The sequence below is a fragment of the Ahaetulla prasina genome, chromosome 1, assembly GCF_028640845.1.
Source record: "Ahaetulla prasina isolate Xishuangbanna chromosome 1, ASM2864084v1, whole genome shotgun sequence".
NCBI classification, from domain to species: domain Eukaryota; kingdom Metazoa; phylum Chordata; class Lepidosauria; order Squamata; family Colubridae; genus Ahaetulla; species Ahaetulla prasina.
The window spans coordinates 131,831,487-131,857,751 of NC_080539.1; the positions used below are offsets into that span (position 1 = coordinate 131,831,487).

General features: G+C 36.7%; 1 protein-coding gene across 1 annotated transcript in view; it reads right to left on the bottom strand.

Moving 5' to 3' along the window:
- MEI4 (meiotic double-stranded break formation protein 4) overlaps nt 1-25,905 on the bottom strand; it is a 46,323-nt gene extending 20,418 nt beyond the window's left edge. Inside the window, exons 1-4 of the mRNA XM_058175997.1 lie at nt 25,896-25,905; nt 25,096-25,341; nt 23,433-23,968; nt 4,071-4,202 (exon numbers count right to left, since the gene is read on the bottom strand). Of these exons, the coding sequence (XP_058031980.1) occupies nt 4,071-4,202; nt 23,433-23,968; nt 25,096-25,341; nt 25,896-25,905 (924 nt within the window). The remainder of the gene's footprint in view (nt 1-4,070; nt 4,203-23,432; nt 23,969-25,095; nt 25,342-25,895) is intronic.
- Nucleotides 25,906-26,265: the final 360 nt, after the last annotated feature.

The following is a 26,265-nucleotide window of genomic DNA, read 5'->3' on the forward strand; positions in this document are numbered from 1 at the left end:
GGATGGAAGGCTGAGTCAACCTTGGGCCGGGCTTGAACCTGCAGTAATTGCAGGCTTTGTGTTCTTAATAACAGGCTTTACCAGCCTGAGCTATCCCCTATCCGGCTTTGTTTAGGAAGCAAATTAAAAGTCTTTAGTGTGAAACTGATTAGGGCCTTCACAATATTAGGCAGCAGATAGTAACAGGCTAATTAAGGTCACAGAACTGAGGTTGTTAATTTGAGGTTAGCACTTTCAGAGGGGAGCTCTACTACCAGAAGCAGCTCAGGAAGATAATAGTTTAAGCAATCACTTCACTCTGGAAATCAAGCACAGGACAATGACTACTAACTGACTGTGATGTTGAACAGGTATGCTGCAAAGGTCATAAAAGCATGAATTGGTCACAAAGGTATTTTTTCATCGTCATAACTACAAACTGAAGCAGTCCCTAAACAAGAATGGCCTGTAGATGAATTTGTAGTATTATGAATATGGATTTATCAGATGTAAATAGGGCTTAGGTGAACTAATGGCTGCCATTCTATTGAATACAAAACACCTAGAGGTCATGTTTTAATACTCTAGCTTGCTTTTTGGATGGTACAGGAGTGATCAGCTGTGTCAGAAATGTACATTGGCATTTCTAAAATACATTCTTATCCATTCCATAGGTACCAGTTTCTCATAATCTGGAATAACAATATCTTTCTGTTTTCATTTCATTTAGTTATCTCCATCTAAATAAATTTCTTTTCTAGAGTTGTCATCCCTCTGATTTCTACATAGACTTGAGATTTGCAGGTTAAAATTGTATATTTGACCATTACTATCAAAGAGATCCCATATGTTTCAATTAAAAAGACTGAATCAGCATGATCGACCATTCAGTATTTCAACTTTGTATACATTTAGTCCTTGACCTACAACCATTCATTTAGTGACTGTTCAAAATTGTAATGGCACTGAAAAAAATGACTTATGATTGGTTTTCACACAATCGTTGCAGCATCCCCATGATCAAATGATCAAAATTCAGATGCTTGACAGCTGACATGGGTTTATGGATAGTTGCATTGTCCCGAGATCGTGTGATCACTATTTGTAACCTTCCCAGCCAACTTCCCATAAGGAAAGTCAAGATTCATTAAATGAATTTAGATTCACTGAATGATCAAATGATGCACTTAACAACTGCAGTAATTCACTTAACTGTGATAAGAAAGGTAACCAAATGGGGTAAAACTCACTTAACAACTGTCTTGCTTAGCAATGGAAATTTTGGACTTAAATTGTGGTTGTAATTCGAAAACTACCTGCAATGTATTTTGTAGGCAAGCTTCCTAGGGTTTTGCTATTTCATGCCAAAAATCTTATAAAATTAAGTTGCGCCTTCCAGATAAGAATGGGATTATGGAAACTGTAAAGCAACTAGAGAACTTTCATTTGTTAAAAACATGTTTTACTCAGAGCAAGAAGGGAATAGTAAATGCAAGTGCTTTAACAGCTGTTATCCATGGTATGTAATTATCTGTTTTTATCTGATAGAAGTGGTGACCCATAGTGACCATACATTATACATAAAGTGTACTTTAATTTGGTTTTTTTTTCTGTAGCATGAGAGGTACATACCTACTTACTGGAACAGTTCTAAAACAAATGAGTCCTACAATCATATTATGAATATGTGGATATGTTTGAGTGGTTTTTGACACAGCTTCAGGGAATTCTCAGGACTCTCTCAAACCTTCTGCAGACACCTGTTATTTGACAGCCCAGAGGAAAGTGTGAAGCAAAGGGTACCATCAGTCTTTCTCCTGACAAGTACCTATCTCAGCATGTTTCTCCACAAGTTAAATCATCTTCAACGGAGCATATCAGATCTGATTTTCTCCATTAATGTCTTTCTGTTTGTTTTACAGTTCTGTGCTGCTTTTTAATATTATAATTCATATCTGCTGTCAATAATATATTGGACAGACATCTTATTCCGGATGCCACCATTTCTGTGCTTGGTCATTGGGTTCAGAATTCTTTATCAAAGTTCCTGGATTTCTATAAGCATTCCTAAAACTGATCCTATTAGCTCCTCAGCTAACATGTCACCACAGAAGGTCTCTAGGTCAGGCAAGTCCAACCTTTTAACTTGCCTGAGCTGCACTGAGTGAAGAGGAATTTTCCTGGGCCTCATATAAAATATATAGTTAATGTATATAAACAACAAACTTCCTTTATTTTGGGGAGTCTTGTGTGCTCACATGACTAGTTGTTCAGGGCTGCATGCGGGGCATGAATTGGACTTGCTAAGTCAGGGCTGTCAAACTCCTGGCCCGCAGGCTGGATGCGTCATGCGCTGACCACGCCCATGCCCAGTTTAGCAAAGGGGAGAAAAGTCCTGATATGTCATGCGATGCTGTCATGACTATGTGAGTTTGACACCCCTGCTCTAAGTTGTTGGTTTCTTCCCAAAACCCTGCTACTACAATATTTTGGGTGTGGAATAGACTGACTCGTGCTGGCTAAGTCACAATTACAATCATATAGGATGTATTTTCTTAATAGCAACAACTTGTTAACTAATGGTGTCACTTCCCAAAATGGAGGCTCTTTTTTCTCTTCCAGAATGCATAGAAGATTAAGAAAATTCAAAAAACAATCCATGGTATTTCTCATCATCTTTCATCAGACAATGGGCTGTCATACAATTGTTACTACAGAGACTTGCCAATTATTTTTACAGAAAGACAAATGGAGCCTCTCTCAACACACAGATAAAGATGTCTTAAATGCATTTTATCTTAAACCTTTTTATAATAAATCATTTCATGTTCACAAAATCAATTTCATTGCTTATTCAGCTGAAGAAAAAAATAACTTCTGTTTTCTGATTGTCACATTCAGTTTTATTGTACAATAAAAGAAAACAGCAAACGTCTGCTTCTAATCTGCAGAGCACTGGGTTTGTTTTTTTTAAAGCCACTGATCATTCTCCAGGTTGACTGGCAGGTCACATTTTTAAATATTTTCTTGCCATTTCTAGAGTTGACTTACAGCCAATGAATGTTCTGGTCAGCAAGGAAGTATTATGCTTCAACTGAGATAAAATACAAGGAACATCATAGAATTTAGTTGAAAGCCCAGATTCAAGTGCATAAGAATATCTCTAGTACCCCTAGTATATTTCTGCGGGTGACAATTCATGCTTTATTCTGCATTATTTATATGTCATCTATGTGCAGAACATTTTACAAAGAGCGTGTTATGACAGTGCTCTATTCCCACAAGCTCAAAACAGATACAGGAGCACAACAAAGGATGAGAGATGGAGGTCGGTAACAAGAATGGACAAAAAAATAATTTATATTTTGACTTATTTACAATAAGATAAAGGAACTATCTTTTCATCTCATATACCACTGTCAATTGTGGTATAAGGCTCTAAGAAATTCTAGAAATAGTTTAGTGAATTTGCTCCATTTTCTGGGAATCAAATCATTCTTAACAATACCTAATCATTTCATTTAATTTTGTTTCTAGGTAACTTTTAATTTCCCCATCTTAAAGGCACTGAGCCACATGATCTGATTATCAAAACACCATAATCAGCCTGTGTAAAGCATTCAAAACAGCCACTTTTCAAAGCATGTTGATGCAAGTCAGGCCTGTCAAACTGGCAGTCCTTGGGCCAGATGCGTCACATGCAGGCCACACCCACCTGGGCTCTGCAAAGGCAAACAATGTGATACATCACGATACATCACGTGACATGATCAACACAAGTGATTTGACACCCGTGATGTAAGTGAACCAGTCTGTCTTAAAACATTAAAGCATCCATGTCACTCAATGAAGCTGCTTCAATAGCTTTCCCCAGTTGTTTCTGGATGCATGCGTGTACATGGCTGCTTCCTCAAGGTTCACTACTGAGATGAATTTCACCACTGGTGGTATTAATCATCCCTACCTTCATTGAAATCTGGCTAATAAGCTACAGATGTAAGTCAGAATACTTAAAAGAAAGCTTCAAGAATAATAGTATCAAGGTAAAATCTATAACATATTTATAACAGCATAAAGCTACAGAATTGTACCTTGTTTGCATGCTGCAATTTATTAGCAAATAGACTGATTTCTCGGAAAAGCAGGGATATTGTAGAATGCTTCAGTATGTTACATTGTCCAAACAGAACAAGGGTATGGGAGATGGAATTCTTAATCTGAAACTGAATAAAAATATCATTAAGTTTCATCTCATTTACAAAATAGTTGTTGTTTTTTTATTGAAAAAGTTTTTAAAAAAACAAAGACATTTTCGCCCCTTTTTTCCCCCCTCCCTCCCAGAAAACCCCTTCCCCTCCTTCCCCCGGCTTCCCGGTCAATCACAAGGTATTGTTATACATAAACCAAACATAGAATAAAATTTTCCTTCAATCCAATTAACCTCATCCAAAGCTTTTCATCTCCCAACCCCTCCCATTACATAAAATAACTTTCTAATTATTCAAAGGCAATCTGATATTTCTTAATCTGATATCTGTTTTGTAGATAATCAATCCATTTTTCCATTCAATTAAATATCTTTCCTGCGTATTGTCTTTTAAAAAAGCTGAGATTTTAGCCATCTCAGCCAAATTAATGACTTTCAGTATCCATTCTTCTATTGTAGGTACCTCTTCTTTCTTCCAGTATTGTCCAATCAACAGTCTTGCTGCTGTTATTAAATTCAGAATCAATTTAGTCTCAATCCCTGTACAATCCGTTATAATTCCCAAAAGGAAAAATTGTGGCAGGAACTTTATCTTCTTCTTCAGTACATTTTGAATAATCCACCAAATTCTTATCCAAAAGGCCTTAATTTTCTTGCAAGTCCACCAAATATGAAAATATGTAGCGTCATCACAATCACACCTCCAACATTTCGCTTGGATATTAGGATACATACATGATAATTTTTTGGGATCTAAGTGCCATCTATAAAACATCTTATAAAAATTTTCCTTAAGTTCTGTGCTTGTGTAAACTTAACATTTCTAACCCAGATTTTCTCCCATGTTTCCAACATTATTGGTTCCTGAATATTCTGTGCCCATTTTATCATACAGTCCTTTACCAAATCCTTTTCCGAATCTATTTCAAGCAACACATTATACAATCTCTTTATATGCTCCTGGGTCTGATTTCTAATTTGCTTTATTAAATTTTCCTCCTTTGCATTATACCAATTTTTGATCTTCTTTCCATCTAGCACTTATTTGCCCATATTGAAACCAAGTATAATTCCTCCCTTCTTCATTTAATACCTGTAATGATTTTAATTGCAATCTACCTCCTTCAGCATACAAAAGTTCTTTATAAGTAATCATTTCCTGTTTCTGTTCTATATTTATATTCTCTATTGCATGTCTAGGGCTCGCCCATATAGGAATCTTGTAATCTAATTTATAAGAATAGTTATTCCAGACCATAAAGAGCACTTCTCAACACATGATTCTTAAAAGCCCTATCCACTTTTTTTTCATAAAATAAATATGCATGCCATCCATATAACAAGTCATAACCTTCTATATTCAAAATTCTTTCCTCCGTTAAATTAAACCAGTCACTTATTACTGAAAGGGCTACTGCTTCATAATATAGTTTAAAGTTAGGCATTTTTAAGCCACCTCTTTCCCGTGAGTCCTGTATTATTTTCATTTTAACCCTCGCCTTTTTACCCTGCCATATAAATTTATTAATCCCAATCTGCCAATCTTCCAAATTTTTATCCTTTTTAATTATTGGTATCATCTGGAACAGAAACAAAAATCTAGGTAACACATTCATTTTAATAGCTGCAATCCTTCCCAATAGCGATAACTGCACTCATATCATTCTGAACTTTTTGCCATAGCAAGTCATAATTATTCTTATAAAGTTTCTTGTTCGATGAGCTAATATAAACCCCTAAGTATTTAACCTTTTTTACCACCTCAAATCCTGTCATTTCCTCTAGTTTTTGTTTCTGTTGTATAGACATATTTTTAATTATCACTTTTGTTTTATTCTGATTTATTTTAAATCCTGATACCTTTCCATATTTATCAATTACTTCCAACAAAAGTCTACTTGAATTTATAGGATTTGTTAAGGTAACCACTACATCATCTGCAAAAGCTCTAACTTTGTACTCATATTGTCTAATCTTAATTCCCTCTATTTTCGTTAATTCTCGTATTTTATCTAATAATGGTTCCAGAGTCAAAACAAACAATAGTGGTGATAAGGGACATCCCTGTCTCGTTCCTTTTGCAATCTTAATAACTTCTGTCAAACTACCATTTATTATAATCTGAGCTGTTTGCTCTCCATAAATCGCTTTAATTATTCTAACAAAACAATCTCCAAATTGCATTTTCTCTATTAATTTAAATAAAAAATCCCAATGCAATCGATCAAAGGCTTTCTCTGCATCCAAAAAAATAAGTGCTGCTGAAGTATTCTTCTTTTCCAAATATTCCAATATATTAATAATCTGTCTAACATTATTCCTCATCTGCCTCCCTTTTATAAAACCAGATTGATCAGTATGAATTCTTTGTTGTAAAACTAACATTAATCTATTTGCTATTATTTTAACAAAAATCTTATAATCATTATTTAAAAGTGAAATCGGCCTGTAGTTACCGGGTTTAGAGCAATCTTGCTCCTCTTTTGGTATCAGTGAAATAAAAGATGTTTTCCATGACGGGGGTATTCCCACTCCTAGTTGTATCTGATTAAATAATTCTTTAAGTGGGCCTAATATTTCATCCTGTATTTTTTTATAATAACTTGCTGTAAGACCATCTGTACCAGGGGTTTTCCCCATTTTTAATTGTTTAATTGCCTCCACTATTTCTCCAGTAGCTATCGGCCGATTCAGCTCCTCCCTCTGTTCTAATGTTAGAATATTAACCTTATAATCTTTCAAATAATCATAAATGTCCCTATTCAATATTTTGTCTTTTGCATATAAAGCAGTGTAAAATTCTGAGAATGCCTTTTTAATTTTATCCTGTTGATATATCTCTTTGCCTTTATATTCTATTTTTTGTATGACACGTGCTTTCTGTTTTTTCCTTAAGTTATATGCCAACCATCTCCCAGGTTTATTTGCATTACAAAAGGTATTATGTTTAGCATATTGTATATTTGTTGCCACCTGGTCTGCCATTAACATATTAAATTGACTCTGTAATATTTTTATAGCCTCTTTAAGTTTGTGATCTTGTGGGTTTTGAATTAATAACTGTTGCTTCCTTTGAATTTCTTCTTCCAAGTACCTACGCTGCCTTTGTTTATTATTCCTTTGCCTGTTGTCCAAGTATATCAATATCCTCTAATAAAAGCTTTACTCGCCTCCCACACAGTTCCTATAGGTGTCCCTTTGTGCATATTAAAATCAAAAAATTCTTTCAACTGTTTCTTACAATGATTTACATTATCCTCATATCTAAACAGATTTTCATTCAACCTCCATGTTCTACCACCTTTTTTCCCTTGTAATAATTCCATCCATACTGGGCTATGGTCAGTTAAACACCTCGGAAATATCTTCATTTTCTTCACCCTAGAAAGCAAGTCATTAGAAATTAAAATAAAATCAATACGTGAGAAAGATTGATGCCTATCGGGGGAAAAAGTAAAATCTCTCTCATCTGGATTCCGTAACCTCCATATATCTCTAAACTCAAAGTCTTCCATCATTTCAAAAAAGGATTTTGGTAGTTTTGCATGTATAGGTATCTTCTTGGAAGAGGTTCTCTTATCACTTCTTGTATCAATTACTCCATTCCAGTCTCCTAATAAAATAAACGAACTATAATCCCAGAGGATCAACCTCTCGTGTAACATTTTATAAAACTTTTCTTGTTGCTGATTAGGTGCATAAATACCTATCAGCAAAGTCTTTTTTGCATCTATCACCAGTTCAATAGCAATAAATCTTCCTTGAATATCTGCCTCAATTAACTTAGCTGGTATATCCTTCCTGATATATACAACAATTCCATGCTTCTTTTCCAAAGCTGATGCAACAAAATGTTTACCTAATTTTGAGTTAATTAAATATTTTTGGTCTGATAATTTTATATGTGTCTCTTGCAGGCAAATCACATCATTTTTAAATTGTTTCAAGTAGTGAAATATTTTCCTTCTTTTCTGAGCTGAATTCAAGCCATTAACATTCCATGACAAAATTCTATTTGCCATTACTGGCCTCCTGAAGCTTTGAAGCAAACAACGGAAGATCCTCCTCCGGTATCTTCCGTCTGGCTCCTCCCACAGCTTCCATACTGGGGTCCTGACTTTTACTTTGAGACTGTTGCTCTTCTTTACGCTTAAGAGCTCCTCTTGTCACCCTTTGCTCTTGTGGTTCCTCTAATGCTGGCAGCAATGAAGGCTCTTGGATCACCACGCCTTCTTGAATCTCTTGAAGTTTTTCTATCACTTCTGTTTCAACTTTCAAAACTGTAGAAAGAAAATCCTTTGCCTTTAAAACAGTGTCAATTCTATATCTCCTTCCTTGATAAAATACTGTCAGTCCAACTGGCACCTCCCATCTGAATTGAATCTGATGTTTTTTAAGTTCTTGTGTAAAAAAAACAAATTCCTTCCTATCTCTTAACATCTTGGAAGGAATCTCTTTCAACACCTTCAGCTCCTGTTCTCCAATTTTTAAAGTTGTCTGATATGAAACTTGCAGAATCTGATTTCTCATAGTCCTTTTCACAAAATAAACCACAATGTCCCGAGGAAGCTTTCTCTGTCTTGCAATCCAGGAGTTAACTCTATATATTTTATCAATTTGGTAAGCTACCTCTTGGGGTTCCACTTCAATAAATTCAGCCAATGCTTCTGATATAATTTTTCTTAAGTCTTCTCCTCGCTGTTCTTGCATACCACGAATTCTAAGAGCTCCTTCCATAAGTTTATATTGTAATATCACAACCTGATCTTCATTTTGATCCACTTTTTTCTGAACACCTTTCATTTTGTCTTCTAAATGCTTATTTGACTGAGAGATCTGTTGCATTTCCACTTCCAATCCTTCAATTTTTTTACTCAGTCCTTGAACTGCCATGAGAATATCTTCTCTTATTTTTGCATTAAAATTCTCCATCATCTCTTTTTGCCTATCTTCAGAAAGTTTTAATTGTACTTTCAATATATCCTCAAGACTTGGTTCAGATCCCCTTCTTCCAGAAGGCTTTAAAGGTTTAGCTGCCATTCTGTCTTCAAAAAGATCAGGAATTTAAACTTAACAACTTTCCTTTACTCCATTCAGTATAAGAGAACTCCGTTTGTAACAATCCACAAATAACGCTACTTTGTTGTACTAAAAAATTTTACTTTCACTTTCAGACGCCATTTTAAAAGTCAATTAATCAGAGACAAAGAAAGGTTTCAGGTTTCAAAAAGGGAGTCGGTACTTGCCGTGTTGATTCTACATCAAAGATTGAACGCTTGTGAAATTCCCGTCTGCTTAGAAAATCAATCAATTTAATTTACAAAATATTTTAACTAAATTAAAATGTGCAGATATATTTAGAACATTTATAGAACATCCAAAGGACTAGTAGAGACTAAAAAAAGCAAATCAAACACATTTTATTGAAATGTACTATGCATCAATATAAAACTATTTTATATACTTCACAACCATTAAAAATATGAGTAGATATAGTCAGAAGATTATTTGATCATAAATAGCATGCTAAATTACTGCCTTTCATGCCAATGAACCAATTTTAGAACAACTTCCACGCAGTGAAGCTACACTAATTTACTGAATACTATTTATTTATTAGATTATTATCCTGCCTTCAGAAATGCAGGGTAGTATAGATCAGTGGTCACCAACCAGTGGTCCGTGGAGAAAATTTTGGTGGTGTGCAGAAAAATTATTTGCATTTTTTATATTGCACTAAATACTATTTATCTTTTTAAAAAAATTCATATTAGTGGTCCTTGGGATTTAAAATTATGAATTTAGTGGTCCCTTAGGTCCGAAAGGTTGGTGAACCCTGGTATAGATAATGCTCCTAGCTCCTATTTTCTCCACAATAACTTTATGAGGTACTTTGGACCGATAGAAAAAAACTAGTCCAGAATCAGTCAATATGCTTCAGTGTCTGAGGGGAGCTTAATATCTGGATTTACCTGGTGCCAGGGAGAGTTTTAAGTTCAACGTTTATACTAATAACTGACAGGAATAAAACCAGAATGCAATAAACTCTTCTATAACTTGATTTGGTGTCTTAAAGCTGTAGGCGCTTAGCATGCTTATAGGGTTTACTACCATAATCCTCTACTAAGTCGATATATAGTGTGTTCAAATATATCAATTATTAATAAATAATGATTTCTGGAATGTATATACTGGTAGTCTTTGCTTAATGACTGGTTACTTAATAACTGTTTGAGATTATAACAAACTTCAAAATATCTACTTACAACCTGTCCTCCAACGTATGACTGCTGCATACACACACACTCACACACACACATTCCCATGATCACATAATCGCAATTTGGATACTTGGCAATCAAGTCACATTTACTACCAGTTCTAGCATCCCTTAATCACATGTTCATGATTTTTTGCCATTGTCCGGCAAAAACACGCATTAGATATGCTGAATTTGATTAATGACCACTTGGTTTGCTTTATGACCATTGTAAAAATGGTTGTTAAAAAACCGTAATGACTAATATTCCAGACTCAATTGTGATCATTAGTTAAGGACTACCTGCAAAGCCCAGTACCAATACACACAGAAGTGCAATCTTTTTCTCCCTTCACCCAAGACAAAATAATAATAATAGTATCATGTTCAGTTCCTTCCTTCAAAAATATTCTACCCTCTTCCTTTTTCCTAGTACAGGACTGTATGGCATTTTTGCTTATTTTGGAATTCCCAAAACAATGTTATATAAAACTGAAAGGATAAGCCTAAAATTGAATTGCCAATATCTAATGGTTTGTCAACATCAGAATATTTTTCCTTGTTTCTTTTAATTTCATTTATATACGAAAAGTTACTAATGTTATTATTATTAATTTAAATGACATAGATTACCAATATTTGCAAAACAGTAAGTGATTCTTAGTACGTTATTTGCACATGTTTGTTAATGTAATAAAGCACCAATTTTTAAAGCCATTTTCACAAGTGTCTCTTCGCACTTCTACCATTGGGCAGAAGACATCGAAGCATAGCCAGCCGAACAAATAGATTTAAAAATAGTTTCTATCCTTGGGCTGTCAGACTCTTAAACACAATCAGGATTTCCCGATTCCAAAGGAAAGCGTTTTCGGGCAGCAGACCCACGATCCCCTTCCTGATTCCAAAAGTAGGGTGTGCAGAGGCAGAAAAAGTACATCGCGTTTTAGGTGGCAGATCTGGCCAGGAGGAAAGAGGTGAGTCTGCTGAGAAGGATGAGAGTGCGCGGCTCTGCAATATGCAACGGGAAGGAGCATTTTCAGGCGGCAGCGCTACGATCGCCTCCCTGAATCCAAAATGGTTCCCGGTTCCCCGCTGCACATTACAGGGGAACTGGCCGCTGCCTGAAACGCAGCTCTGAAAATTGCATTGGGGAATTGGGCCAATGGCAGCGGTGGCTGGAAAAGAGGGACGTTTCACGGCTCCCGTTCAGCTTGGCTCGGCTCCTGGGCATAGGGGGCTTAGACGGTGGCGGCAGCAGTGGCTCCTCATGTTGCTGGGGAATGAAGTCATTGCAACCACTGTCTGGCCTGAGCTGCCCACTGGGCGGCCAGAGGGGTGACCAGCCACAAACCGTGGGGCCCGCCTTGTTCACCAAAGCCACTGGGCAGATCGCCCCTCAAAGTGTCCCAAAGAGGTTTGTTCCTTTTCAGGACAGGCTGTGCCCTGGCCCAGATCCCTGCTGCCTGGAACTGTCCGAAAATGTCCAAAGGGTAGGGGCCAGCGGGTGGGCAGGGCTACATTCAGCGTATAAGACGCACCCAGATTTTCACCCTCTTTTTGGGGGTAAAAAGGTGCATCTTATACACCGAAAAATACGGTAATCTGCTGTTTAATTCAGCAGTATAATTATTGAGCACTTCATTTTTATTATAGTTCAAACCATTTTTACCAATTAGTTTCATTTTAAAACCACATAAGTAGCACAGCTATCTAAATCAATGATGTTACTCTGGATTTCTTCTTATGCAGACAACAGACCTATATAATTATGGTAGATTATTCTTAAATTGCTGAGAATTGGGTAGTGTACAAATATTTTTATTTGCATTATTCATATCTACTGATTTCATTGGGATTTACTCCCACCTATTAATAAGATTATGTGAATCATCTAGATATAACAACTGCAACAGCATTTAGGAACTTATTGGGTTGTGGTGCCATGCTTCTGGTGAGGTTTTTTTCTCTCCTCCATCCACCAGTATAATTAAAACTGGAGAGCAGAGAAAGAGACAGCAACATTAGTATTTATTTCCTATTCCATATTTTTTCTTTCTTTATTTTTTTGCCTAATGAGTCTAGATTATTTGAAACTCTACCATTTATGCATCTTAATCACTTATTTACACTGTAAATTTTGAGTCGGACTATTAATCTTATATATCATTGTATACTAAATAAAGGAAAAGTTATATACAATTTATTTTCTCTCGGAAATCCTTCCCTGGGCTTATTTACCTATAAACAACAGCAGAACATTGAAGAAAAATCTCAACCAAAGCATATTAAATATAGAAACAATTTAGCATCCAGCATAGCTGAGTACTTATTCAGGGATATGGAGGGAGAACAAGACAATGCAATCATAGAAATGGATATATTTTTGATTGTACAGGTAATCAATTTATGACCACAATTATCTCTGGAGTCTTCTTTTGTCGAGTGAAATAATCATTAAGCAAAGCATCATATGATTGCTTTATTCAATGAATGCAGTACTGACTCCCCCATTGTGGTCATTATCTGATAGCAAGGGTGCCTCAGGATGGGGAAGACTGCAACAGCTACAGGGCCCACTAGTATGCTGCTGTGAGCTAGGCGGCCTGGTCTGACTATTATACAGGATCTCTCATTGTGCAGAAAACTGCGGAGGGTGCCCAGGCCTTTTCACTGCCCCACCATACTAGGGAGTCCCAGACTTGCTCGCCACCATACCATACCTGGGAGGCCTGCATAATTGCAGCAGCATGCATAAATGTCTCCATTTACTTTGCCTTTTTCTGCAACTGCTGTCAGGCATGCCCAGCTGATATGCGGTGCATCCTTCCTATAGAGGCCATTTCATGCCTTTCTGCAAATGGGCACCATTCTCACAATTGGGAAGCTCTTATTCCAAATTGTGTGATTTGGAGAATCAACCTTCCAAATGATTGTGAGAATGGCACCAGCTTTTGTGATTATTTGGAAGGTTAGAAAGTTTGTATGGGTGGCTGTAGAGTAAGCTAGAACAGGGGTGTCAAATTTGATTTCACTGAGGGCTGCATCAGGGTTGGGTTTGACCTCAGCTCAACGTCACACGTCGGGTTCCTGTGGTGGCCCGAGTGCTCTGCCAGTGAAAATGGGCTCCCGAGCTCCGTTTTCGGCTGCAATGGCCTCCTGCAACCCTCTGCCAGCAAAAATGGAGCTCTGTTTTTGCTGGCAGAGGCACCATGGGCCGGTCCTTCACTCTTTCCAGGGTAGCCCGGCAGGCCAGATTTAAGCACCCTGTGGACTGCATCTGGCCCACGGGCCTTGAGTTTGACACCCCTGAGCTAGAACATCAGTTAAATATACTTTTCCCGGCACTTGTATTAACAAATAAGTAGGTTACTTGTTGAAAACTCTATTTGCTGATTCTCAAGACTTAATAAATTCAATAAGGATTACTTCTCCATAAAGGTGGGAACAGCAGTCAAGAATGGGTTAACTCTGTCTGTTAGCTGCTAGGACTGAGTCTGCAAACTGTTAAGCCATGCCTCTTCCTGTTGCTTCCCAGCTTTTAGACTCAATCTAGTTTGGACAGACATGTCTTTTTGAGTTAACACATTTCCACTTGTTTTTTCCACCTTTAATGACAAAGATCTCTTCTTAGAGGCTCCCAGGACATTTGGTTGAGCAATTATCTTACCAGCATGAAGGGCTTTTAGCCTGACCCCACTGAAGGCTGCGTGGGTGGCATCGAACTGCCAGCTGGCAGTTTCCGAATGGGCAGCGCTCATGAGCTTGCTTTGAAATGCTGACCCAGGGGTTTGCCTTTGCAACCCACATTGTGTACTGAGCTCGATGAGGACAGAGTGGCGGTGGAGGTGATGGCTGCGCAGATGAGCATTTGCTCCGCAGCTCTAGACTGGGAGTGCGAAGTACAATCCCGCGCCGATTTACATTGCGCTTGACGCCGGAGGTGACAAGGCATCAGGGCGAGAGAGAGAAAAACTCCATCATGCCTCAATTACCTGATCTCGGCAACAGCAGGGCAGTGCTCACGAGCTTTGCTCCATACCGCTGCCTTGGGAATTGATCAAAAGCCTCAGATCAAGTTGTGGATCACAGCGTGGAGGGTGGTGAGTAGCGGGATGTTCTTTATGCCCCTGCAGCCCTTGCAACATGGACACAGCCCTTAACACCGACTAGGCATTCAGCCTAGTCCAGCAGCAAGGCATCTAGGCCATGGCTGCTAGGCCTCATTTTCAAAATGGCAACCACCATGCCTGGATATTGCACCCGTGTGGCAGGTACTTGGGGGAACAAACGTCATGACTGCAACCTGAAGGAGGGGCCCTCGGGAACGAGGCCCCATAGCAAGCACTCTAGGGCATATCAGCCTCCAACACAGCCACATGGTAAAGCCTCTAAGGCCAAAAAGCAGAGGCACAAGGCCATTGGAAAGGCCATTAAAAAGGCCCCAAAAGAGGCTGATAAAAGGGCCAAGAGTCTCCAAATCGTGGAACAGCCCTCACACCAGAAAGGTCTCAGCAGCTTGATCCACTTGAGGGGAGCCCTAGGGCATCATGGTCCCCAGAAGGCGCTAAAGAGCAGGGTCTTAAGCTGCCCAGCAACACTGATCTGCTATTCGGCCCTATGCCAAATACCAGGCTTCCACAGCCATCCTGGGTGCAACCTGGGACACAAAGGGGTCCATCAGCAACCTTCACTCCCACTGCCTCTGGTCTTCATTCGGATGAGCAACCAGGACCTCAAATTTCAGCCTCCATGGGGGCGTTTTGATATCAGAGGCAATCAGGCAGGGCATTGCAGCTGGGCTGCAGCAAAGAGCTGAATCGGAGGTCTCAGACTATACCAGACACCTGGACTGCCATCAAGAACCCCAAATCTTGGGGGATTCTGTGGGGGCCCATGAACAGGACTACTCCCCTGGTCTTTTCTGACAGTAGTCATCCTCACCCGGTTTTAGTCTGGCCCTAGGGGTCTGGGGGGTGGGGTCTGATCTTCTTTGTTCACAGCTCGACATGTCAGTCTGTGTTGACAACCTTGTCAAAAAGCTGGGAAGCAACAGGAAGAGACATGGCTTAACAATTTGCAGACTCAGTCCTAGCAGCTAACAGACAAAGTTAACCCATTGTTGACTGCTGTTGCCACCGCCCCGAGAAAGGACATCTCAGATAAGACTAACGCCCATTCTAATTAAGCTTGAATAAGTTTATAGCCATACAAATAATACAGCAGCAGTTACTTTTTTCCCCTTTTCTGGACAATACAAAATCATACACAGAAACTCCCCCCCCCTTTTTTTTTAGTCAGGGATAGGTGATAGACTGCTAATCCAAAATATCCATAGACAAGATTGGACCAAAAACTTCACAAATGGTATTAATTTAGACTTTTACAAAGAATAATGTTTAATAAAATGCCACTTAGCAGAAATTAAACACTAATAATAAATCATGGTTAAAATTTTACCAATAAATCCTTTCAGTGATGCTTATAATTAATAAATGAAAAATATCAATGAAATGTAGAAGAGATTAATTGGGGGTACAAAATATAAAAGTTAATACCCAAATAATGAAATGAGGCATGAAGAGGATTTGAGTGATTAATTCAATAAACCCTGAGACCATGATATATTGCCTTTTTATACCAGTAAGCTAACTAGCAAAGTACTACTGACAACTGCATACATTCTTCCATCTGGATTACTGTAAACTCACTTGACAAATCTTATCTGGACTGATTATGTTAATATATTTACATTCAGCCCTGGGGCATTTTTTAAAAATATGCTTAAGAAGGTTACAAGCATTATTGTTTCCAGAAGATAAATTCTCTATTATATGAAATAAGTAGCTGAATTCTGAAATAATATCCTGAGAAATTTTTTTAATGTTGAATTTGATTGTTCTATTTTTAAAAACAACTTTAGGTCTCTCCATATAATCACATCGTGATATCTGACAGTTTGAAGCAAATGATAAAGTGGCATTATAATCTCAATTTCACATTTCTGATAGTTGAAATTTCAAGAATGAAAGCAACTGAAAGCAAACTTTCAGTTGAAGGCAGCAAAATGACACTTAAGCTTAAGCATATGGAGCATTGCCAAAAATTGCCAAAAATTATTTGACCCTCCCAATATTGCTGGGAAAATATTCCTTGACCTAGGCACCAAGAAAAGACCAACGTTAAAGGACACAGACTGACTGTTCACAATCATAAATTATAATCTGCCAAGTGCTTGCAATTGAATTTGGTTGGCCATGTTGTATAAGATAAATCATAGTTTAGCTTTCTGATTTCCAGTAGTATTTTCTTATAGTATTTTCTTTTAGTGAACATATAATCTACAAAATAATGTATAGAATTCCAATTTGAATAAGAGAGCCACAGACACTGTAAAGGCAGAACATTTTTTTAAAAGAAATGTTTAGATTTATGTGACTTTCCTTCTTGTTTCATGACATTGAAATAAAGTGTCCAACAGAATGGCTGGGCAAATGCTGACAGCAGAGTCCAGGGTAGATTCTATTTGCATGCCGCTGCAACCTGCTTAAAACCTCACATCCGGCACATGCTACTGGCTTTCATACAAACAACACAGCATGTAGCAACTGGACTTTGAAATTTTAGCATATATTATGTCTGCATTATTCTTCCTACATTATATGTAATCTAGAAAAGGTTAAGCACATATTCCTTGTCCTCTGCTGTTGACTTACAATTTCTATGATTCTAGATATTAGCCATATTGATATGATAAAGTAATTCTTTGTTTCTATAACACAAAGATATAAAAGGCTGTATAATCTTAATTAGAATGAATATGATTAATACTCAATTATATGGCGAGCAATTGCCTGTTAACACAAGTAAGATGAATTTGATTAAATTAACATGTTCTAGATTAAGTCAGCAAAGCCTAAAAGCACAACCAGAAATATTCCACTGGTCTGCATTTTCATACAATGTCAAAGACGCTTTCTTGTTAACTACATTGAACATTAGGTTTCCTTCACAGAAATATTGTTCTCAATGTTGTTAATCTTCAATACAAGGAGCAATGCTGTTTAAATAGATACCGAAACAAGATTTTCAAAATTAAGTTAAATCATATTTAATTTCTAATGTTCTATAAATCAATAACTTTAGCTACTTTCCAGTTTTATGAAATACAGAAAGAAAGAATTACCACGTCCTTTTTTAAAACTGGGAAGAAAATTAGCCATATCTTTTAAATGTTAAGCACTAGACCAGATCATGACAGACATGAAAAATATAGTGAAAAAATGAGAAAAGTATACAGTAATCATTTCAAAGTTTACTGGTGTAAATAAGTTTTTTTTTTTTACTATATTTATTTAGTGGATGTACTCCTAAATAAATAATCCTAAACCTGTTTATATTTAAATTCAAAGAATCATGACCTTAATCAAACAAGATTTCTCTGGTTTCTTTTCTCTAGCTCAAATAAAGTAGAAAAGAATAAAAGGTTAATGCAACTTTCAGCAACCTCAGTGCTCCTCCATCAAATTCTGATGTTTTACTGCTTTTATACCCAGCCAACAGATTAAAAGAAATCTAGTCTGCGCTAGTGATTCCAAAGATGTTAAAGAATTTTATTTGCTTTCAAAAATACTCAAGAGATACATTTACAATGACTTACCAGATACAATTCAGCCATATTTTGTTTTTCAATCTCACAAGTTATTGCTAGCATATGATTCCAATGGAATATGTAACATTTGGGGCTTTTAATTTCAGAGCTTTACCAAGGAGGCAAATTTCTTCATACTCAGGTTAGTACTACACAATTTGCTTTACTAGCCACTGCAACATATTCATGTCATTTATAACCATGATGCAGAAACTGATTACAAACCAGATTAAAAAGATATATGCTTAAAGTGTGACTTCAAGTAAAGTCACTTGTCAAGTGACAAGTTCTACTATATTCTAAATTTTATTGAGAAACTACTGATCTGCAACTTCAGATTGAAAGACTGAAGCTCCAATGGCACTATTAGGATCATCCAATTCATTGGTGATTATCTTTATTTTCATAAACTGAAAGGGGGGTGGGTCCTACCTGAATGCTCCTTCTCATGGGCCAAACTGGGACGTCACCAGGCAAGGGAGGCGTCACCAAAAATGATGACAGCCTCGGTCTCCAGGTAGAAGAGAAGAGCAATACCCAGTCCTGGATTTTCTCTCCCCAGCGCAAAGGAGACCGTATATGGGTGTCTCTAGCTACATATTTACAAGAAAAATGACCTTAACACATAGTCATTAACATTTTCATTTACTGTAGTTTTATATAATATTTCATAGGTCTCAGCCTGGACCTTGGGGTGATGTGATTCTAAACATCAATGGCCATCAAGTGCTTTAAGTATCCAGCCTACCAGACATAAACATACACTCACACCCAGAGGAACCTGTGTAAAGATGGGAAGACTTTAAAGAATATTCTAGGTCCCAAAATGCCTAGAGGCTTCTATAAATTTTCTTAGGGGGAAAAAAGGATGGCATGGCTACAATCCTATGGTTGTTTGGAACTGTACTCACTGGCCCAGAAAAGGGGCAAAAGTAAAGAGGCATAAGTGTGTTCTGCAACAGGAAGAAAATAATAATAATAAGAAGAAGAACAGGAAGAGGAGGAGGAGGAGGAAGGGTGGATGGTCGACATTGCTATACCTGGTGACAGCAGAATCGATGAGAAACAACTTGAAAAAGTCACCAGATATCAAGATTTGAGAATCGAATTGCAGAGACTCTGGAATAAACCAGTGCAGGTGGTTCCAGTGGTACTCGGCACACTGGGAGCTGTGCCTAAAGACCTAGGCAAGCACTTAAAAGCAATTGGCGCTGACAAGATCACCATTGGTCAGCTGCAGAAGGCCACCTTACTGGGATCTGCTCACATAATTCGCCGATACATTACGCAGTCCTAAACGCTTGGGACGTGTTCGACTAGTGATCTGTGATACGAAATCCAGCATAATTATCTCGTTTGCTGTGTATACTGTCATAATAATAATAATAATAATAATAATAATAATAATAATAATAATAATAATAATAATAATAATAATAATAATAATAATATATTATATTATGTTCTCTGTGAAAACAGAGAACAGTATAAAAACAACAGAAACAAAGGCAGAATATAAGGAAAAACAGCTGGATGACAGATTAAATAGATGAAAATCCAAAGCTTTGCATGGGCAGCACTTGAAAAACATTGAAGGAAAATGTCATGACAACTTTACATGGCCATGGCTTAAGATGGGAACCATCAATAAAGAAACGGAAGGTTTAATATTCGCTGCTCAAGAACAGCACTACAAACTAATGCCATGAAAGCAAAGATACAAAAATCCACCAATAATCCAAACTGCCGACTTTGCAACAACAAAGTAGAAACTGTTTCACATTTAAAATGTGAATGCAGCAAAATCACACAAACTGATTACAAAGCTAGACACGACCAAATTGCTAAATTAATCCACTGGTCATTATGTAAAAAATATTACTTACCTGTATTCAAAAAGTCATGGGAACATAAAGTGGAAAAAGTTATAGAAAATGAGAAGGTGAAGCTCTTGTGAGACTTTCTAATACAGATGGATCGTCACTCGGAACACAACACACCAGATTTCACAGTTGTTGAAAACCGAAACGTAGAATTTATTGACATCGCAGTATCAGGAGATGCCAGAGTTGGAGAAAAAGAACTGGAAAAAATCATAAAATATTGCAACCTGGCCATCGAAACTACACGGCTATGGATGAAACATGGAACAGTGATACCCATTGTCATCGGGGCACTTGGTACCATGTCCAAGAATTTTATGAGCTACATCAACAAATTGCAGCTTCCTGCATAACACAAGCAGAACTGCAAAAAACTGCACTACTTGGAACATCATACATCTTAAGAAGGTACTTGGTTGATACCTAGGATGCTGGCAGCAACCTGTATCAACCATTAGCACCAGTCAATCCCAAAACAACTAGAGGACCATTTGAACACCATTGGCATTGACAAATTCACCACCAGTCAAATGCAAAAGGCGGGAAGGACTTGATAGGTAGACAAAAATGCCAAACCCAGTCTGAGCATCTGGCTGACTGCGATGAACAACAATAATAATAATATTCAATTATTAGAAAATTGCATTTAAAATCCAATAGCTGTCTGGAACATCAGTCTTTTTTACGTCTCCACCAATTTATGATCACCTGGTTACCGCATCTCAGTAAGACAAGAAGAAAATGTGAGAAGCGTCACTGCAGATGTTTCAGGAGAAGCAATGCACCTCATATTACTTTACTTTGTCCTCCACTTCCTTGTTTATTTTGCAATTGCAGCCTTTAAACACCAAATTAAGTGGTGGCAAATTTAAAAGTTCTTCTATTTTACTTAACAGTTATTAACGCTTATGGCCTTTTTGCCATTGTTGTTAGGTGAATTATTCTGTTTGTTAAGTGACTCACATGATCATTAAGTGGTTTCCCACACTGACTTTTTAAAAGCCAGCTGGGGAAGGTCACAAACAGCAATCACTGACTCTGGCATACCACTATGTGTCATAAATACATGCTGGTTGCCAAGCATCTTGAGTTTTGATCACATGACCATGGGGATGCTGCTACATGTGAGGACTGGTAATGAGTCACTTTTTTCAGTTCTGTTGTAACTTTGAATGGTCACTAAATGACCAGTTGTAAGTTGAGAACTACCTATAACAGTGGTTGCATAATCACTGTGACCCCAAAACAGAAGAAGTTTGCATATAACTACAATATTCCATATTTTAGGGCAATTAAACTGCTCGAAAACACAGATGTACCTGTTAATATTTTATGAACAGGTAAATCTCTTTAGAAGCTATTTTGCAAGATTCCTCACTATAAATTCATAAAATTTAAGTTTATCCATTATCCTTGAAACATTTGATAACAAATATTGTTGCAACCCAACTGCTCAAAAATGCATTATTTTAAATACACATAGGAAGCAGATTCTAAGCTATATCAAATCTAACTTCTTCACAAAATAAAGTTTGAATCTAAGAAGATACTCTTTGTTATCAGAAACAAAGAGTGACTGAAAGGATATCCTTAATAAATCAATTGTACAGTGACAATCTGCGTTTGTTTTTAAATTATACTCCTAGTATAAATTACATATTCCTGATCATATTTGCCACTAAAAACAACTGCTATTTATAAATAATTGATTTTAAAATTTGTTATTCTGAATACATTAAGACGTCTCTTGATAGAAGTGATCTGAAATTGAAAACATTAATCAAACAGTGACTTTTGAAGAAGGCAATTTAAGAGTACTACTATTGTCCATACTTTTACTATTCACCAATCTATAAAAATGTTCTGTATAGTTATGCAATTTGTTTCTCCATTTCCTTTATTTAAGGTGCCACAAGAGGAATGACAGGAATCTAATCTATAATTTTTTGAATCAAGAATACTTTGTTATCATTTCACAATCAAGGACAAAAGTAGTTCTTTAAAGTCTCATTGCCTAAAATTATCTGGTATGTTCTACTATTGTGATTTGAAGTTTAGATATTATATTTTGGTCACCGACCTTCAAACAAAGTAAAGCCAAGATCTAATTAAAGTCTTGTAAAACTTTTATGTTCAGGTAATTTTATATTCAAGATTAATAAATGTTCTATAAAATACTTTTTCAAAGTTACTTAAACATTATTAGTATCATCCCACTTAATAGGGTTTTCAACTATTATCTAATAGTTGAAAACCATAATATTAACTATTACGACTTCAATCTGTAAATATTTAATACCAAAAGAGCTATTTTCTGGAACTGCAAAGAAATTACTTTTGAACAGTGTTCAAAAGTAAATTTAATTACTAAATTTAATTACCCTACTTAAACTATAATCTGGAAAGTCTGGGGGAATCTATAAAGATTATACTACCCTGGATATTTCACAGATTTTCACTACATTCCAACACATACCTTAATTTATAAAATATTTTCAAATGCTGACATTTGCTGAAATTCTGTCCTTATCAGAAAGTCGAACATCTGGATACATTATCACCCCTTGAGCTCATTTAGTAGGAAAGAGCTTGATTCTCTTGCACTATGAAATATTTGAATTTAGATGACACAGGCTAATCTTCAAAATGCATGCATAATATTTATGGAGTACTTCTTGAGCACTTTTTAACCAGATTATAAATTGCCAGCCTGCTCAATGAATGTATTGCAAGTTTCTTCTAGAACCATCAAAAAGCATGTGAGCATGTAACACAAGCACTTCTTTATTATGAAAGATAACTTTTACAAGCAGAACAAATGAACTAGACTCTGCTCCATAGTTAGCAAACTTTCAATGAGGTATATAAATTTTGCCCAGATAGAATCTGTCAATAAAAATGGTTATAGTCCATGAATCCAATTGCAGAGGCTCCACAAATTCCTATGTAAGTAGCAAAATTTGTTCCTATGCAGCTTTGTGATGCAACCTAGTGAGATGGGTTGCCTAGGGACGCAATTCCTAATGAGGAGGAGCTTGGCAACTTGCTGGCAGTAATAATTTTTAAACTGCAGATTTATATTCAGTTCCCAGGACATCTTAGGGTAGCTGTTCAAGAGACAATGCTAAATTAGTTGGACCAGAGTTATGACTTAACGAGAAAATCATAAGTTTCCTCAGCCTGATTCTGTCAATAGACTACACACACTCTCTATATAGGCTGTCCATTAAACAGTAGATGTAATATGTTGATATGCCTCATTCAGATATATATATGGGTTGTATACTATGTACAAACTCATTGCCTTTGATGCTCTCATTCATGCAAGGGTTGGAAGCTCAGAATTTCCAGCAATGTAAAATGTTTAACATCACATAAATAAGCATCATACAACCGAATGGTCATTATTCTTGCAAACTTAAAAATACATTAATTCCTGGAATGTATTTTACTTACTCTGTTGAGATAGCTGCTGTTTAAAATAATTTGTACAAGTCTTTCCACAGAGTCTTCCAACTTTTTAAAACACCTTCCCAATATCCGACAAGAAAAATCAGCATCGTTTAATAATTTAGCTATGACAAAAACAGCCTGAGCCATAAAATCTGGAAAGGGTTGTTCAGGAAGGTTATATGATGTAACCAGACCATCGAGTAACTGGGAAAAAGAATTGGACACCACAGAGGAATCCCTTCCAAGTTTCATCAAATCTATTTTCGCACTATTGGACTCTGCCAGATTTCTTAGTTCAATGAAATGTTGTAGGAACTGCATGTGCAGCATCACAGATTGATTCTTGCTGGAAGTCAATGTGGGAAGTACATTTGACAAAACGGGAGGGCCCAAACTGTTGAAATCCTGTCCCCTGAGGCTTAAACTAGGCAGGTTTTCTGTACAATCACTTGAGATATCACATCCAGAGTCTTCAAAAAGGTCACTGCACTCTGTTGCATTAGAATTTGCCACAGACTGGCCTGTAAGTGGCAGAATCCCTGAAAGACAAGAAAGCTAGACACTCAGTGTATTACAATGCATAGAGAACTGGACTCTAAATCAAGAGATCTGAGGGGGGAGTCAAAATTTCCTAAAGGTATTGCATTAGGCTTCAAAAGCTCCTATCACTTCCATTATTTTCAATCAATGCCACTGAACAATTAAAAAAATCATAATAAAGGTTTTATCTAGTAGTAGTCAGTGTCATTTACTTAGAAGAAATGACTGCTTTTGTTTGCAAAATCTCATCTCACCGTTTTATGTATTTCTCCATTAACGGAGTAATATGTAAGCCTCTCTAATGCTGACAAGTATGGTGAAGTCAACAAATAGGCTCTTATGGAATAAGTCCCCATGTCTTAGACCCTGCTCTTAACCTTATCTCTCAGTCAACACACCTTCAGAGCATCAGGCTTTTGGGTATTGCTGTTGAAGCTATTCTTATTTGTGATCTGATCACAGATAAGAGGAGCCACCTGGTGTGTATTATTACCAAAACCTGGCTGGCTTTTAGGGAAGTTGTGTGAATTCAAAGATGTGGATAATCAAATAAAAAAATATGTTGATTGCTTATTTAGTATCCTATGACTATCACTAAGTGTGTGTCTTATGATTCATGATGAATGTATTTATGATGACTATGATCATGATTTACCATTTATAACTTTTATGTATACTGAGAGCTTATGCGCTGACAACAAATTCCTTGTGTGTACAATCACACTTGGCCAATAAAGAATTTTTTTTCCCTATTCTATAAGGGCAAGGAAAAACTTGACCTGTTTAATTTAATTTAATTGATATAATCATATGTTTAATAGTAACCAACTTCTAGTATATAAAGTTATATATAGCTACTATGTAGCTACTTTTTGGAAAAACTCTAGAGAGCAAGGTTTCAGGGGTCCACAGACTGTGATCCCAAAAACTAGAGGAGTTTGCAGCCTGTTACTGCCCAAAAGGCAGTGAAGCCAGCAAGAGATTTGGGCAACTTATCAGTCGTCCATGCTGGCTATCTATTCTGCTTTACTTCATTTTAAGCTCAAATACTAATGGTAAGGCAATTTATAAATTCCCAAATATATGAACAACACACTTACTTTTAAAGAGCTAATTTGAAACTTACTGTTTTTTACACTGATTCCAGAAAAACATTTATTCAAAAGAAGCTGTTGCCTTAAATGAAGAACTTCCATTTCTAATGCTTCAACTCTCATTTTCCATTTAGAATCCTGTTCAGATACTGTGTTGGCCAGGTACACTGCATATTCTTTGCTGCTTTTATCTGGTGGCTTGGAGCGGATAATTGCTAAAGCCAGTGCCAACTGCAATGTTTTGAAATACCATGTTGCATCTTCTTTATCTTTTATGTCTGTTAGAATGAAAGCAAAGCCATATTAGGTATTTCTCCCCAATTAAAAAGTTGCTTTATGTTTTATTTATTCAATGATCTAAAGGAAATATTCTAGCTCTGGCAAGGCTTATATTAATCAAAAGATTCAACCATCCAAGACAAGTAAAATTAAATATTTACAAATTGCAATGACATGTTGTCAAAAATAAATTGTAGTTTCAAAGTTTGAAAACGAGAATATGAATCTAAGGACTCTCATACTATGCTAACATACAAGGACCTGGTTCAAACTCTAGATAGGGTCTATACATATTTGTAAGTGTACAAATGCATTCTATTAAATTAAAATTCAGAAGCTATGTCCTATTCCTTTTACACAGTAGCTGGAACATAAAATGGCCTTATCAATAATTTGGGGTAAAATTTCCCTCTATGTTAAGCTCCTTTGAGGCTTAATTTGAAGAAGACCTATCTAGGAATTACTTTAAAGGTTGACATTCAACTCTGTCTCGAACACTGGAGATTCAAGTTCTTCAAATGCTGATCTTGTATTCACAACTTTGTTTTTTTACCAATACCCATAGCGGCTCTTTTTTTTTTTTCTTTCTAAATTTCTCTGATGGCTGAGTCGAGGCCACGTATAAGGGAGATTCCTGACATGCATCCACAGCATGAGCATTACATTAAAAAAAAGTGAATCAGGGCTGACCTTCACTCATTCTTGAATCAAGAAATTCTAGATGGGTAAGTAGATTGAGAACTTTAAAAACACTAAACTGTCGAGCCTAACAAGAGAATCTTTATGCTTTATGTTAAGTCTGGACATGAACAGAGAGGCAGGTTTATCGTAGTGAAGTAAAACAACCGTTTATTTCAGGCAACAGGAACAACAACAAAATTAAGTATGAACTGAGGGCTGCCCGAGGCTGCAGCTCCTTTTAC